The sequence below is a fragment of the Canis lupus genome, chromosome 5 (genome assembly GCF_048164855.1).
Source record: "Canis lupus baileyi chromosome 5, mCanLup2.hap1, whole genome shotgun sequence".
Taxonomy (NCBI): Eukaryota; Metazoa; Chordata; class Mammalia; order Carnivora; family Canidae; genus Canis; species Canis lupus.
The window spans coordinates 21,745,132-21,761,469 of NC_132842.1; the positions used below are offsets into that span (position 1 = coordinate 21,745,132).

Sequence of the window (16,338 nt, forward strand, 5' to 3'; positions counted from 1 at the left end):
AGGAAGATTTTCTAACTTACCTTAGGTCTTATTCTGATCGTAATTAGGTCTTTTTTAAAAGTTTAACTTAATATTTTCTGCTAGAGATTTAAAAAATGTTTACCCTATTAGGGGTAAGATGCAGACAGAATGAATTCTATAATATCATTTTACCAAAAGCTTATTAAATCACTTCTTTGTATCTCTATAAATGTGTATTTTCCAGAAGTTTCAGGTAGTCCTAAATATTTTCATTTGAGAAATATTTGTAAGTTTTCAAAAAAAAAAAAAAAAAGAAAAGAAAAGAAAAAAGTAAAGCACTCCAGTGAGGACCACCATCACTTCAGACAGTGGCCTAAAGTTTCCTTTTTCTCACCATCACTGTCTGTGACATTGGTCCTGCAATGGCATGAAGATATATCTGTCATGAAATTTAAAGCCTTTATTTAGAAAGAAAATCTGGTGCAAAGATGCAAAGCAAATTCCTTGACACATCCTTCTTACTTTTGATTGCAGTTACAGGTAATAGAATGAGTGTAACTAGTAGTTCATTCCAAGGAGCAAAGGATAACAAATGATGTCCTAAATGCCTTCTCCAAATCCATCCTGGAGATCATCATTCAAATAGTGAACTCAGCAATGAAGTATTAAATTTGATGGAAAATGGAAATGGTCACAATTCAACATCCCCCTTCATCTAAAAGAATGGACCATGATTATATTCCATCCTTACATGCTATAGCAACTCATGACTGTTTTAACATTAACCTGAAAAAAATATAAAAAGGCAGAAATGTAGAACTAGAGAGCATCCAGGAACATACATAAAGCATCAAATTCCAAAACCAGACATTTCAGAGATAAAGAGAATACTTTATCTTTCTATCTGTTTGAGAATACTTAACACTGAGGTAAGCATTAATCTACATGCTTTGCCTGGCCAACTCCAAAGACATAAATAAGTATTTAGTGGCTAGTTTGCATTCAATTTAAATGTGTTAAAACAAAGATAAATTAAACCAAGTGCTCTGAAGTCTAAATTCTTAAGCTTTTGACCACATTGACCTCTGTTATCCACATTTAATGCCCCTTTCCACAAACAGAACCCAACAGAGAAATGAGACCTTATATATTAATAAACTTAAAATATTTCATGTTACCAAATGTTTGCATTAAATGGTCTCTTCATGCCGTGGCTTTGTGTGACATGTAAACATTCTCTTCCCTGTGTGAAGTGGTTCTCAGATAGCAATTCCCACATACAAATAGGTCCTCATGATGTCACTGAAATTGCTTCCTTGGCAATGGTGAGATGAACACTGTATTTGCTGATGTGCCAAAGACCACAGAAGGCGCAGAGGGAATGTTAGAAAACTCAAACTGGGAAACAGTAAGGAAAAAGAAAAAAGCATTGAAGTGATAAGTAAAAAACATGTTTATCCTTGTGCATGACATAGGGTGTAGTCGTGGAGAGGAAATCCTTCATTCCTGCGTAGAACTAGCACCAATGATATAAATAGCTCAGTGTCCAAGCCAGTGATGGATGACTTGTTTGAACATAGCAGTGGTATTAGCAAGGGAGGTTTCCTTCCAGGAAAGAGGTCAAGGAAGCATCTAAGTTGTATATCAAGCCTGGTGCCTTTCTTACCAGGAGATGTTGTTGATACCAGTGGTTGATTGCAGTACCAAGTGTCATGGCAAGGCTGTGTGACAGAGGACGATTTTGTTTGTGAACCCGATCTAGTCTCCACGTCTGCCATTGCTCTCACTGTCAAATAGCCTCTGCAAGCTTCAGATGAGACTTCTGTCCAAAGACGATTTCAGTGCCTAACATCTATATACATTTTCAGGGTGTTGTGAGTAAAGTCAATTGTGTCATTTTAACCACATGGAAACAAAATGCAATGAAATTGTGGGACAGCTAAACTGAAACTTGTTTTTGTTTGTAATTTTTATATCTACTGCTGCAGAGCAGTGAGAACTAGAAAATTGAACCAAGTCTGGGTAAGGTGTGAAACAATGAGATTTCAATTTCTAAACTACAGAGTTTCCCATAATGCATTTGGAACTACACAGTATGCAACAAGTAGAATTACTTAATGACTCTTGCTGGTTAGTAATTCAGTAATTTAAAAAAAAAAACACACAACAAAAACCTTTTAGTTATATTCCCCAAATGAATGAGAACATACAATGTTTGTCCTTCTCCAATTGACTTACTTCACTCAGCATAATACCCGCCAGTTCCATCCACGTTGAAGCAAATGGTGGGTATTAAATAATAGTGAAAGGGAATATAAGGGAAGGGAGAAGAAATGTGTGGGAAATATCAGAAAGGGAGACAGAACATAAAGACTCCTAACTCTGGGAAACGAACTAGGGGTAGTGGAAGGGGAGGAGGGCAGGGGATGGGGGTGAATGGGTGACGGACACCGAGGGGGGCACCTGACGGGATGAGCACTGGGTGTTATTCTGTATGTTGGTAAATTGAACACCAATAAAAAATAAATTTATTATTTAAAAAAAAAAAAAAAAAACCTTTTCGTTGTCTGATTTTCCCCAGATGTGATGATAATAAAGCGGCCTGGAAACTGGGGTTTCCAGGGATGAACAAGTCCCCCTAGGCTCATCACAAGGCTAGCAGTGATGCCCCATTACAGGAAATGAGCCTGACATTGGCCTGTTTATATCTTTTATGTGTGTTTGCAGTTTAAGTGGCCTTATCAGTATATACAATCAGCCGAGACTTTTCAAAAGCATTGTGGGAACATTTCTGTCTCCTGCTTTGAAAGCAGACTCTTATCATCTCCTCTCTAGCCCCCACATTTGGAAAGCTTCAAAAGCTAGTCAGAACACATACCATTACCACCAGTGCAGTGTGAAAGCTTATCCATTGAATCTGCGTGAAAGACGATGATGAAAAGAGGAGGCTTTCTCTTCTAAATGAGACCTGGATATAAACATGACCCATCAGGGGTGGTGTGGCCACATCTGCTTGCTGAAAGCTGCATAATCTTTGGAATATGACGGTGACTCCAGTGAAATCACAAAAGGGTTATAAAGGCAACTGGCATTTGCATTCAAAGCTCAGCTACTGGCTGAACGTCTTGTGAGACCATGTTTCATTTTCCTTTACAGGATTGGGTGCTTCGCAGGTGCATTTTTTTTAAATTAAATTTCATATGTAGGTGCACCTGAGTGGTGGAGTCTCTTAAGCACCCAACTCTTGGTCATGATCACAGGGTTGTGAGATAGAGTCCCACCTCTGGCTCGGAGTTCAGCAGAGTCTGCTTGAGTTTCTCTTTCCCTCTCCCTCTGCCCTGCTGCATGCTCTCTCTCTCTCTCAAATAAATAAATCTCTTTTTAAAAATATTAAATTTCATATGTAATTACATTTGCTTGAGATAAAAGAACCAGCAGATTTAAAAATAATTTTGCCACTGTTCAAAGAAACATTATTAAACATGCACTTTCTATCTTGAGAATCTTTTTTAAAATTTAAATTCAATTAATTAACATACAATGTATTATTGATTTCAGAGGTAGAGGTCAGTGATTCACCATTCTTATGTAATATAATACCCAGTGTTCATTACATCACATGACCTCCTTAATATTTATCAGTTACCTCATTTCCTCCTATCTTTCTTTTTTTTTAAAGAGCTTATTTATTTACTCATGGAGATGCAGAGAGAGGCAGAGACATAGGCAGAGGGAGAAGCAGGCTCCCTGCAGGGATCCCGATGCAGGACTCGATCCCGGGACTCCAGGATCATGACCAGTGCCAAAGGCAGACGCTCAACCACTGAGCCAACCCAGGTGTCCCTTCCTATCTTGAGATCTTGATGCACTTGATAACGTCTGTGTCATGTCCTAACTGCCTTGATGTGAGCTGCCCAAATTCCTGGGGTCTTGCTTCTTCCCACCATTGGCAATGCTTCTAATTCACTCCCAGCCCCCCCCCCCACCCTCATCAGCCAGTGAACATGCAATAAATGTACACTTATTTTAATACTACTTCAGGAATAAACCACAAGGAGGGTAAATTTGCTGCCAAAACAATGTATGGTATAATGAATTCCAGAGCCAAATGCAAAAGCTTTTTCCATTATGTGCTGCTCTTGGATTATTTATCCAAGTTCTCTTCTTTATGAGCATGGAGAATCAGGAAGGAGTGACTTCCTTTCCCATTTAATGGACAATGAACATGATGCATAGAGAAGTTCAGAAACGTGTCCAAGGAAGAGGTTGGCAAATGAACTCGGCTCACTGCCTTCTTGGTTGAGCCATTGAAACAAAGAAGTGTTTAAGCTTTTCTAGTCTGCTGTGTTTTCAAAATAAGATATCTTCTTAGGGAAAGTCATTACATTACTTTCACTCATAGAGAATCTTAGCATTTCCATTTTCAAATGGTTACAGTTTTGTAGAATGGATATGCCATTGTTTTCTGAATGATTGTATTGGTAGCGTTTGTTGTTCAATATATAGAATGTTATGATTGTATATTGTATCATGTCTGAAAAATACATGCAAATCATATTGTCACTGTGTTGTAGTTCCAACAAGGACAACCCAGACAGCAATTTTGTGAGCCTGCAAATCAACATCACTGCTGTAGCTCAAGTAGAAATAAGAGGGTAAGTAATAATCAAGACATTGTAGTTGTTATACTATAATACCATACTAATACTATAATAGCTTTAGTTCTGGAAAAAAAAAACTAGTAAAAACTATATGAAATTTTCCTAACACATTAGCGATCACAATTCACTTTAGTTATAAATTTCCATTATTTTCTATCCACCATTAGACTTCCATTGAAAACTAGAGCAAACTACATTTGGTATCAACTTAAAGGATATCAAAATGAGATATCCCTTTATTCCCCACACTGACAGGTAATCAGACTATAGAAACTTGTGATAAGAAGCCAGATAAAACAGACAAACCTATGATTGCCGAAAGTCTCACTTCTCCAGTAATTATTTTGGCATAATGAAAAGTTAAACAAATGGCTAACTCTTAGATATGAAAAATCTACATTTTTCCTTGTGTCCTGTTCTTTGAAGAAAGTACCAATACACAATCAGTTGAGAGGCAGGAGGAGAGTGATCAAAGGAAAGGCTTAGAATGACCACCATCTTGGGAAATGTACTGTACATAGTTTTTATGCAAGTGAGGACTTTGTTGATTTTATCATAATTCTATTTCTTCAGGGCAATTAAGGACTTAGCTAAAAATGTCAGCTGGTATTCTAGACTGAGTGGTCATTTGGGCTCCAGCAATCCCAGATCCCTTTCCTTTTCCATAGTCCTGAGTGTTTCCCACTCTTCCACGATGGTCACTCGAGACAACTGCACTCTGAGCCTTGGTCTCCATGCATTTTCATACTTCTGCTCCCTGCTGTTCTCAATGAGGGGAGCCCTGCCTGCCCTCTTGGGACCAGTGAGGCTCCACCTAATGGATTAGAGAAGAATAATAATTCCTAGCATGTATTGATCCTTCCATGTGCTACCCCAACCCATTAGCACATCTTAATAAATACCAGCATCCTTGCTGCACAAGTGAGGAAATTTTGGCAAAAGGGGCTGAAGAAAAAAGGAGGGGGCTGAAGACTACCAAGCTAGAAGCTAGGAAGTGGGGGCCTAGAATGGAAGTCCAAGCAGCCTGTCTTCAGGTGCACCTTTATAAATAATCATGCCATGTAGCCTATGAGAGAGTTCTTTGAACCTTATCTACACAAAATCTTTTGTTTATGCTTCTGTGATTTTTTTTTCATTCAAATGAATGTTTTTGACATTCACCCACTTTAGGACGTGTGCTTATAGTTCATTCTTTTAATTGCAGAAGAGTTTAATATTGTATAGATACACCATACTTACTCATCCATTCTACTCTTGATGAGCATTTGAGGGTTTTCTTTTTCCTTTTTTACAAACTTCCTTGTACATATCTCCTGGGACACGTGTGGAAGAATGTCAGAAGTGTACCTGCTTAGAGGCAGAATTTGAGGATCAGACATTGTACACTATTTGACTTTGCTAAATAGTACCAAACCGGTTTTTTTTTTCCAAAATAATTATACCAAACTTCTGTTCCAGAAGACATGGAGGTAAGTTTTCACTCTTACATGTTATTAACTTACAAAATGGTCGAGTTTTTCAATCTGAGTCAATCTAATGGATGAGAAATACTGTCTAACTCAACGTTCAATTTGACATCCCCTCTTTCCTAAATGACACTGAGTAGCTTTGTGTGTGTGTATGTTGACTCCATTCTTCCCAAATTGAATAATTTCTGCTCATTTTTAGGCCATATTTCTACTAAAGGACAATTTTTTTCATACTAATCCATAGGAAGCAACTCTTTCCTATTCTAGAATTTGAGACACTAATCCTTTATCAGCTACACACATTGCAAGTACCTTTTCATAGTCTATGGGGTTTGGTGCGTGTTTTTTTAAGTCAGGCTTTTTGAGGTATAAATTATATAAAGTAAAACTCACCCTGTCTTTAGATGTTCAGTTTGAAGCATTAGGACACCACAAGGACGTTCAATATAAAACAGTTCCATCACCCCACATAGCTTCTCGTGCACCTTTATGGTTAACCCAGCCCCCACTCCCAGGCTCTGTCAACCTTGATCTATCTTCCATCACTACATTTCCAGAAAAGTCATATAAATATACTCATACAGAATGTAGCCTTTTGAGTCTGGCTTCTCTCACTTAGCATAATGCATGTGAAAAAAACACCCATGTTCTTACATGTATCAGTGGTCTGTTTCTTTTTATTGCTGTACAGAAGTCCCACAAATTGCTGCTCCATTCACAAGTTGGTGAACACTTGGGTTGTTTCCAGTTTAGAGCTATTAATAATAAGCCTGCTATAGGCATTTGTGGGGATTTTTTTTTTATTCACAAATGGAGTTGAGCTGTAATGGCAAGGGTATGTTTGACTTTAAAAGAAATTGCTGAGCTGTGTTTCAAAGTGGCTGTACCATTTCCATTTCACATTCCCACCAGCATAGTGAGTTGTAGTTGTGTCACGCACTTGCACGCATGGGCTTGAGGTTTGTTTTTGTTCATTTTTAGCCATTGTGGTGTGTGAGAATATCTCATTGAGTTTTAGTTATAATTTTCTTTTTTTTAAGATTTGTTTATTTGAGAGAGAGAGCGAGCACACAGAGGGAGAGGGAGAAGCAGACTCCCCGCTGAGCAGGGAGCCCAATGTGGGTCTCCATCCTAAGACCTGAGTCAAAGACAAAATGCTTAACTGACTGAGCCACCCAGGGACCCTAATCAGCATTTTCTAATGACTAGTGATACTGAGTATCTTTTCACTACTTATTTGCCCGTAGTGGGTTTTTTTGATGTGTCTTTTAAAATTTTGCCCATTTATTATTGAGTTATCTATCTTATTATCAAGTTTAAAAGTTCCTTATATACTCCAGATACAAAATCATTTATCAGATATATGTGTCCTGCAAACATTTTCTCTCCGTTTATAGTTTGGCTTATTATTTTCTTAACACTGATGTTCAAAAAGCAAAATTTTTTAGTTTGTATGAAATCCAAATTTTAAATATTTTATAGACTGCTCTCTCAATCTCCCTAAAATAAATAAATAAGCTTTTAAAAATAAACAAATATTTTATAGTTTGTACTGTTTTTGTCCTTTATTAAAAAAAATAAAAAGTCTTCACTTTTCTCAGAGTCACAAGACCTTCTCCTACATTCTCTCCTACAAGTTTTGCAATTTTACATTTTGGTCTGTGATTAAGTTAATATTTGTGTCTGGGGTGAGGTAAGGTCCACAGTTCACTGCTGCATAAGAATATCTAGTTGTTGCTCTGCTATTGGCTGAAAGACCATCCTTTCCCCATTGAATTACTTGACACCTCTATTCATCTGTGACACTCTGGACCTTCCATTCTGTTTCATTGATACACATGTTTAAGTCCTGAAATGCAAGCAGTGTACCCTGAGATCTTAGTAAACTTGCTTACAAATTCTAGTAACTTTTTGGTTGTTGATTTCCTAGAATTTTCTATAGCATTATCATGCCACTTGTGAGTAAAAAGTTTGATTTTTTTCCTAATTTAATCTGCATATGCAAGAGTTTAGCTAACTACAGAGTTAGAAGGAATAGTACCCAGAAGAGATTATCCTTACTTCTGATACCAATTGTAGATTTGAGTGCTTCCCAAAATCACCCTCAGTTTGATAATTCATTTGATAATTCATTCAAAGACTCATAGAACTCCCTGAAAGCTATTATACTCGTCACTATGTTCATTACAGGAAAAGGATAAATACTAAAAATAGCCAAGAGAAGAAGAGCATAAGTTGGAGCCTGGGGCAGTACCAAACACACAGCCTCTGTTGTCATCCTCCATGAAGCCAGGACATGTTACTTTCCTCATATGGATACATAACAGTATGCATGGAGTATCCCCAACTGAGGAAATTGCCAAAGGCTCAGTGTTCACAGTTGTTATTGGGGATCCACTACAACGGCATTTAATTGATTGACCACTGATTTGATCTCAGTCAATCTCCAGGTTGTCCAATATGATGTAATCAAGCTCCCACCCTGACTCACACTGTTAATCTTTTTGATGTGGGCAACCCTCCCCAAATCATATTGATAGAATATCCAGTATGACCCATGACCCTTAGAAAAAACAAAGATATTTCTTTCAGGCATAAAATTTCTAGAGCTTAGGCTTTACCTCCCAGAAGCTAAGGGCTTCTGGGGAAATGTTAAATTGTTTACTACTTAGTCATACCTTTTATTTCTTCTATTTCTTTTTTTCTTTATTTCTTTTTCTTCTCTTATTGCATAGACAAGGAGTGTCAGGGCAAGATTGAGTAGACTTGGTGCAAAAAAGACATCTTTGTCTTGTTTTTAGATCCTACCTTGATCTTAAGGGAGGAGCATTCAGTTTGTCTTTCAAGAACTTTGTCTGTTTCATCCAAGTTTTTACATGTATGGCATAAATTTATTCATGATATTCTCTCATTTTCCTTTTAATGTACGTAGGGCCTCACCATTCCCTGTATTGATTTGTATCTTCTACTGCCCTCCTTTCTTTGCTTGATCACTCTACCTAGGGTCTAGTGAACTTTTCAAAGAACCAGTTTTTTTATTTCATTGACTTTTCTTTTTTCTCCTTCTCTCTCTCTCTCTCTCAAGACTAATTATTTAGAAGGACAGAGAGAGAAAGAGAGCACAGAGTGGGGGAAGGGGCAGAGGGAGAAACAATCTCCAGCAGAGTCTGCACTGAGCATGGAGCCCATCTTGGGGCTTGATCTCAGGACTCTGAGATCTCAGAAGCTCAAATGACTGAGCCACCCAGGTGCCCCTTTTTCTCTTTTATTTGTTGCTTTGTTTTCTATTCCATTGGCTCCTGCTTTTGTTATTACTATTTCCTTTCTTCTGTTCACTTTAGGTTAGATTTTCCCTTTTTCTAATTCCTCTATGTAGAAATTAGATCATTGACTGGCGACTCTTTTCTTACATAAGCATTTAGTGCTATAAATTTCCCTCTAATTGCTTGAACATCTACCAAAATATTGATATGTTGGGTTTCAGTCACAATGTTTTCTAATTTCCTTTGTGATTTCTTCTTTAACTCATGAGCTGAATCATGAGAAGTGAGCTGTTTGATTTATAGAAATTTGGAGCTAATCCAGATGTTTCATTTTTGTGCATTTCTCAATTCCCCCATTGTTCTCATTGAGAAAAACACTAAAGAAAATCAGAGAAGAAATAAGAATTTTTTTACACTTATTTTTATATCTTTTAACATTTACAACTAGTGTATATGAAGTTTTGTCTCCTTCGTTAAGCTTAGTTTATCTTTGTTTTGCTGACCAAAAATAAATTGAAACTTTTTTTTAATGCCAAAGCAAATTTTAAATTGGGTACTGTTTTTATTCCATAAGACATAACTCAATCCAATGCCGCAAGGTGTAATATATTTATTTCTTATATATCCATTTTATAAGATAAATATTTATAAATAAATTTCTGCCATCATTTATCATACCAATATTTCTAACTTAAAAAGGAAGGAAATTTCCTATTCATTTTAGCAATAATTAAATCAGGTAATTAAAATTGGGTTTCTCATATGAATGCAGTTTTTTTAATCACTAGATTAATGTTCAACAACTGACCACAGTTTATTCTTAACACAGTGTTAGAGTTCTTTTTAGCCATTTTGCAAAGTAAAGCTCTTTATTCCAAATACTTAGCAAAAATATTAGTTTTAATGTTTAATTCTTCAGGGAACAAACAGCTACTGTGTTGAAAATCTTCCATGCTCAGTTTTCAGAAATCTCTTTTTTTTTCCCCAGTTGTGTTTATTCCAATGTATTTTATCACACACTGTCTCTAGCAGTTCTTTTTTAGTTTAGCGTTGTTTTGTAATTTTAAAAATAAACTCAAATGGATTTATTTCTTTAATGGGAAAAAAATACTGAGAATTATTCTGCTATTTCAAAGCCAGATAGTGTCAACACTGTCTTTCAGCAGATTTACATGTCATTTGTTGGCTCAAAGGATTAATTTAGCATTAAGTCGGTAAGAAGTAAATTTAGCCACAAGAGGTAGCACCACATGTACTTAGCTCACAAAGAGTAATAAATTTGTGTCCTCTGTAATATAATCAGGATTGAGTGAGTTTGATTAAGAAACAGTCGGGATGCCTGGATGGCTCAGCGATTGAGCGTCTGCCTGGGCTCAGGGTGTGATCCTGGGATCCTGGATCAAGTCCCCCATTGGGCTCCCTGTGGGGAGCCTACTTCTCCCTTTGCCTGTTTCTCTGCCTCTCTCTCTCTCTCATAAATAAATAAATCTTAAAAAAAAAAAAAAGACTACCATCATCAACAACCATGGTCTGTATAAACACTGGTAATAGCAGGTGGAGCCAACATTGTTCCATACATTAAATAGAAGTCTATTTGAGGCTAATAGTGTTTGAAAACAGGATTATGAGAATAGGGTTCATATCATACTAGCACAGCATCAGACTTGAACTTCCAATTGCATACACTTCAACTTACCAGAAACCTAATTCCTTTCTTCCCTAATCCTTTCCTAACATCTAGCATTACCATTGATACCTCAATCTTCTTATCACTGGGGTGGGGGGCTCCATGGAATAATGTTTTATCCTCCACCCTAGAATGTGAATGCTATTCAGTTAGGGTTCTTTATCTCAGCTAAAAGTTGATTATATTCTTCCTTCCTTCTAAACAAAAATGAAAATTTTGAAAACTGTGAACAATGTTTCACTTATTTATGTGGAATCTCCATGGAGCCATTTTTTGTCATGGTTTCCCCAGATTTGAAAAAGTCTTAGTAGATAACTGAATTTTGTGGCCCATACCTTTTGAATGATTTTGCCATGACCGATAATAGATTGTTTCTTACAGGTTTCTATTTGATTTTGTTTACAGAAATGGGGCAGAATGTTTCTTTAAGTTGTCTTTACTAAAATCGCTGCTACTTGGTGGCTCCTGTGGTACATTATACAGTTGAGTTCTGAACAAGGCAGAGTTAGGGGCACCAACCCCCTGTGCATACAACTTTTGACGCCCCCAGGACTATTAACAGTAAGCCTTCCTGATAGCAGAAACAGTTGATTAATAGATATTTTATATATGTATTATATGCTGTATTCTTACAATAAAGTAAACTAGAGAAAATAAAATGCTAATAAGAAGATCATAAGGAAGAGAAAAAATAATGACAGTGCTGTATCTTATATATGGGGAAAATATTGGACCGTGCAGTCTAAATCCATGTTTTTCAAGAGTCAACTGTATATTGGAAATAGAATAGTACTGAATTAACCTGAGCTGAAGTCTTCACCTGCAATTAACTCCTACTTTTCTGAACATCAATTTTCCCTTCATGGATAAAATGAGAAGTATTGAATACACTGTCTCCATAGTACCTGTCAAGGTCAAAATATTTATGATTCTGTGGCATGGGAGCATTTATGACCAGTCAATCCTACAGGATTGATGGCCATAAGAACAAATTTTTCAGAGAAAATGTGCTCAGCTTCTGTTCTGTATTTATTCTCTATCAAAAAAAAAAGTTTTCCTTAGAGCCTCACATTGGCTGTGGAGCATGATGAAGTCAACTCTCATTGCCAAGCTAGGAGCAAAGTAAAGCTTTGGGTGACTAGATCATGAAGACCCCCAGAAGCCCAAACTTCCTGGGCTTCATTTGAATGAAAAGAACCTTCCATGTTCTGTACTCTTCTTCTTACCAGGTTCCTGATGTTTGATCTGAACATGATTTAATCAAATCAAGTCAGAAAGGGGAGCATGACATAACAACAAACCAATATAAGCATAGGGAATGTTGAGGTATCAGCCCAGCAAGCCTGTGCCCTGCACTTATAATTTAATAGTTGCCCATTAAGGATGAAAGCAAAGGTTTTTGTAATTTAGTAGCATTTCTGTGGGTTGTCAATTTAAAAAATATACTTCTTCCACACACCCCCAGAAGACAATGCAGCCAAATTAACTTTGATCAAGATCATTTGAGATGTTTTCCAATAATTTGTGGTATACAATCCAAAGAGTTTATCATATTTTCCAGATGAGAAAATAGGGACACATAGAAATTAAATTACTTGCCCTTGGGTCAGTATTTAGTCCAATAAATTTTGCTTCGTCCTTGAGAAAGAGATTACTCAGAGGCGAAAATAAAGATAGTATTTGACATTGCTAGAGGCTGCATTAATTACTGATGCCCTTAAAGGGGCATTTGAGACATCTGATTGCCGAGAGAGATTCTCTGTTGAAGTTACTTTTAGCTAAGGTCTAGGAATTCTTTTAAAGATACTTTCACCTAAAAATTGCTAGAAAAAAAAAAAAGCATTGTTCTTTTGAGAAGTATCCTTTTGAAGATTATACAAAAATAACAATTTGGTTTGGAACCAGCTTTTAATGTAGAATAATGCCATGCAGTGCCTTGCATTCAGCCAGTGCTCACTAGGTGTAAATTACAGGCAAAAAATATCTATGTGTTAATATCCTACTTACATGATTACATCATTTAAGTGTCTCTCAGCCTTGAGTTATCTAGAAGACAACTCTAGAACTCAATCAGGCTTTATTTTGGCTCTTGGCCTGGCCTTGGGGGAGGTATGGCTGCATTAAGGGAAAACCAAAGAAATCTAAGTAGGAATATAAAGTGACCACTTTTCTGCTCTGAAGTATTTAATACAAAACTACATTTCTTCACAACCCAATGTTTAACACAACACAAAATTCTAGACTTTTATCCACAAAAAAGTCCCATTTCTTGACATGCTTAAGGTAGGGAATGTAAGTCCTATACACACACACAGTCTTACACTTACACAGGACCTATAGATAGATGTGTACATTTATATGTATATATGTTAAATTATTCATCTCAAATCAGAAAGACTCTCTGCTCTCCCTCCTAGTGCTCAAGAGGTGAAATGCTATAAAATAGTCCACCTCTGAGCTAGAGGCCAGGTATTAAAAGCCTCCAGTGGATGTTTCAGATCCTTTGCTATTCCTTTAGTTATTTTACTGATCATCAGCTTTAATACCTTTTTCCATATAGGCAATATCTGTTCAAGTAAATTGCAGGCCACTTTTTCTCATTGCTGTTAGCATCCTGTACACTAGTGAACCATTCCTTACTGTGTCATCATCAGCAATTAACAAAACATTCCATGTTTCAGAGTATCCCACCCTCCGCAGATTGTTTTGCCCATTCATAACTGGGAGCCAGAAGAGGAGCCCCGCAAAGAGGAAGGAATTGGTCCACTGGTGGAACATATTTATGAGGTAGCTTTTATCTATCTTAAAGTTGTGTTAGGACTTTATTCTTATGCTCTTTACCAATAAACTCTTCATAGTATTTTAAAAGACACCAATCTAAGATCTAAGCTGTATATACTGCTTGGATTTGTGCTGTTATGCTATCATATTGCAGTGGGGAGGGGGGGGAGTACAGTATGAGTCACTTGCTTTCTAGTGATGAGAGTCATTATGTAGTGAGAATATTTTATCTTGTTACTATTCCCTTTTAAATGTTCCTTATTTCCTCTTTTTTAATCTTTAATGTACAGCTTAAGCATAAAAATGACTAGCTCCCTAGACTTTATTTTGCTTCTGCTTCTTCCTACATTTTCAAATATCCTTAAAACCTACACATCTCTTAAAATAAAGGTCACCAACCAGAAGGTACCAGACAGAGAAAAATTTATGGAGTATTCACTATTGTACAAAAAACCCACACACATATAACACAAACACACACACACACACACACAGAGGAATTAACTTATTCTGAGATTTGAAATAGTCTGTTGATTAGTAAAATATTTCCCAGAAGCAAACCAGCAGCTCATGAAAAGCCATCTTCTGTTTGAGGCCCGTTCTTCTGTACTGCTGTCTGTCCTTCTCCTATGTAACACACTCCACTGACCTAATAATTCTGACTGTGACTTTCATCTGAAGCTACAAGGGACATGACTAACATACTCGAAGGTTAACAATGAAGTCATTTCAAAACTGATGAGCTGTTTACATATGGGGAAAGAAGTGTCAACTCCTGCACAGCATCAACATGAAAACCTCTGTCATCTGCCCAACCTGTGGTTCAGAATCAGAAGCCCCATCCGAAGCTGGATCAAAGCTTTGCCCTAAGCTCTCTTGATAGCAAAAGGATAACAGAGTCCCCAAGGCCACTCAGATTAAGAACCTTGCTAGAAAAAAAATGCTGTTGAATAATTTATTAAACCTTGTGTGCACCACTCTGCTTAAGAGTGGTGAAACTTCAAAGTTTCAAACATATTCAAACTCAATCATTCTCAGGGCAGCCCTGCTTCTAATCTTAGCATAAACGGATCATAAAATTTTAGGGTAATAATCAGTGGTGACAAAGCAATCATCACATGTTTCCTATGTGCTATCCTCATGTCTCAAAATATACTGTTACCAGTGGATGCCATGTTGCTTTGATAATTTGAATTAAATGAGCCACCTAATAAGCAAAACCAAATTATAAATTGTTTTATTGATCATTATAATTATCAGAACTGTGGAGGAAAAAAAGACAAAAGTATCCTGCCAGCTTTGAAGTGAATTTTCAAAACCACAATAAATTTAAATACATTTGGTGATTTTTCCCAAGCTGTTTTGGTGTCCTGTGAGTACAAGATTCATGTGTTTAAAATGCTCATCTCTTTATGAGATTTGGCCTCTCTTTCTTGGAGATCCACTGATTAAAACAGAAGGAGCTCAGCTTTGAAATGTGTACTTGAAGTGAACTGTGCTGAGCCTGGGCCATCTTTGGCATTTGATGGATAACTATTTTTCCAGGGGGTGAAAGAAAGTGCATCCCATATGGTTGCAATTGGCAAGTCAGTAGTCAGGAAGAAGGCAGATTTCAATGTAAAGAACGAATAACTAGTTTTGAAAGCATATAATTAAAATTGCATTTCTAGCACTGCGATGAAATTAATATATATTTAAGGTAAACATCACAATTACCAGACATGGTTAATGTGGTCTTTGCTAAGGAAGTCTGCCCTTAGAGGTTCCCAGAATGAAGAGTCTTCTCTGGGCATCAGCACTTATTGCTTTTGGAGCTCCTCTTGCTTACATGGATTCTATTTTCCAATGCCACCATCACAGCCCAGATGCATTAAAACCAAACATACCTGTCTTTTAGAATGGGTACGAAGTACATGGAGTTTGATTTCATCTTCCTGTTTTGTGTTGTGCCATTACTTGACATGTTCCTTGTTTATAGCTGCACAATATTGGACCAAGTACCATCAGCGACACCCTTCTGGAAGTGGGCTGGCCATTCTCTGCCCGGGACGAATTTCTCCTCTACATTTTTCATGTCCAAACTCTGGGACCTCTACGGTGTCAAACAAATCCTGATATTAACCCACAGGATATAAAGGTAGGAGCCTGGTCTAACTGGTTGTTTTGCTTATTTTTTATGGTAAGGAAAAAAATTAAAACTGTGGCTTGTATTTTTTTAAGGCAAAGTAATTATAAGAATAAGTTATTTTGGAGATAATCTATCAGGCTTTTTCTTTTAATTTTATGGTTAAAATGCCAGACCTAGGGGCGCCTGGGTGGCTCAATTGGTTAAGTATCTGCCTTTGGCTCTGGTCCCAGGGTACTGGGATTGAGCCCCCGCATTGGTCCCCCTGCACAGGGGGGAGTCTGCTTCTCTGTCTCCCTCTGCCCCTCCCCCACCTCTCTCTCTCTCTCTCTCTCTCTCTCTCTCTCTCTCTCAAATAAATAAAATATTTTTGAAAATGCCAGACCTAACT

General features: G+C 37.1%; 1 protein-coding gene across 1 annotated transcript in view; it reads left to right on the forward strand.

Moving 5' to 3' along the window:
* The window catches only part of ITGA8 (integrin subunit alpha 8), a 169,479-nt gene that overhangs the window by 116,084 nt on the left and 37,057 nt on the right, over positions 1–16,338 (forward strand). Inside the window, exons 23-25 of the mRNA XM_072825691.1 lie at positions 4,536–4,616; positions 13,723–13,828; positions 15,801–15,959. Coding sequence (XP_072681792.1) covers positions 4,536–4,616; positions 13,723–13,828; positions 15,801–15,959 — 346 coding nt within the window. The remainder of the gene's footprint in view (positions 1–4,535; positions 4,617–13,722; positions 13,829–15,800; positions 15,960–16,338) is intronic.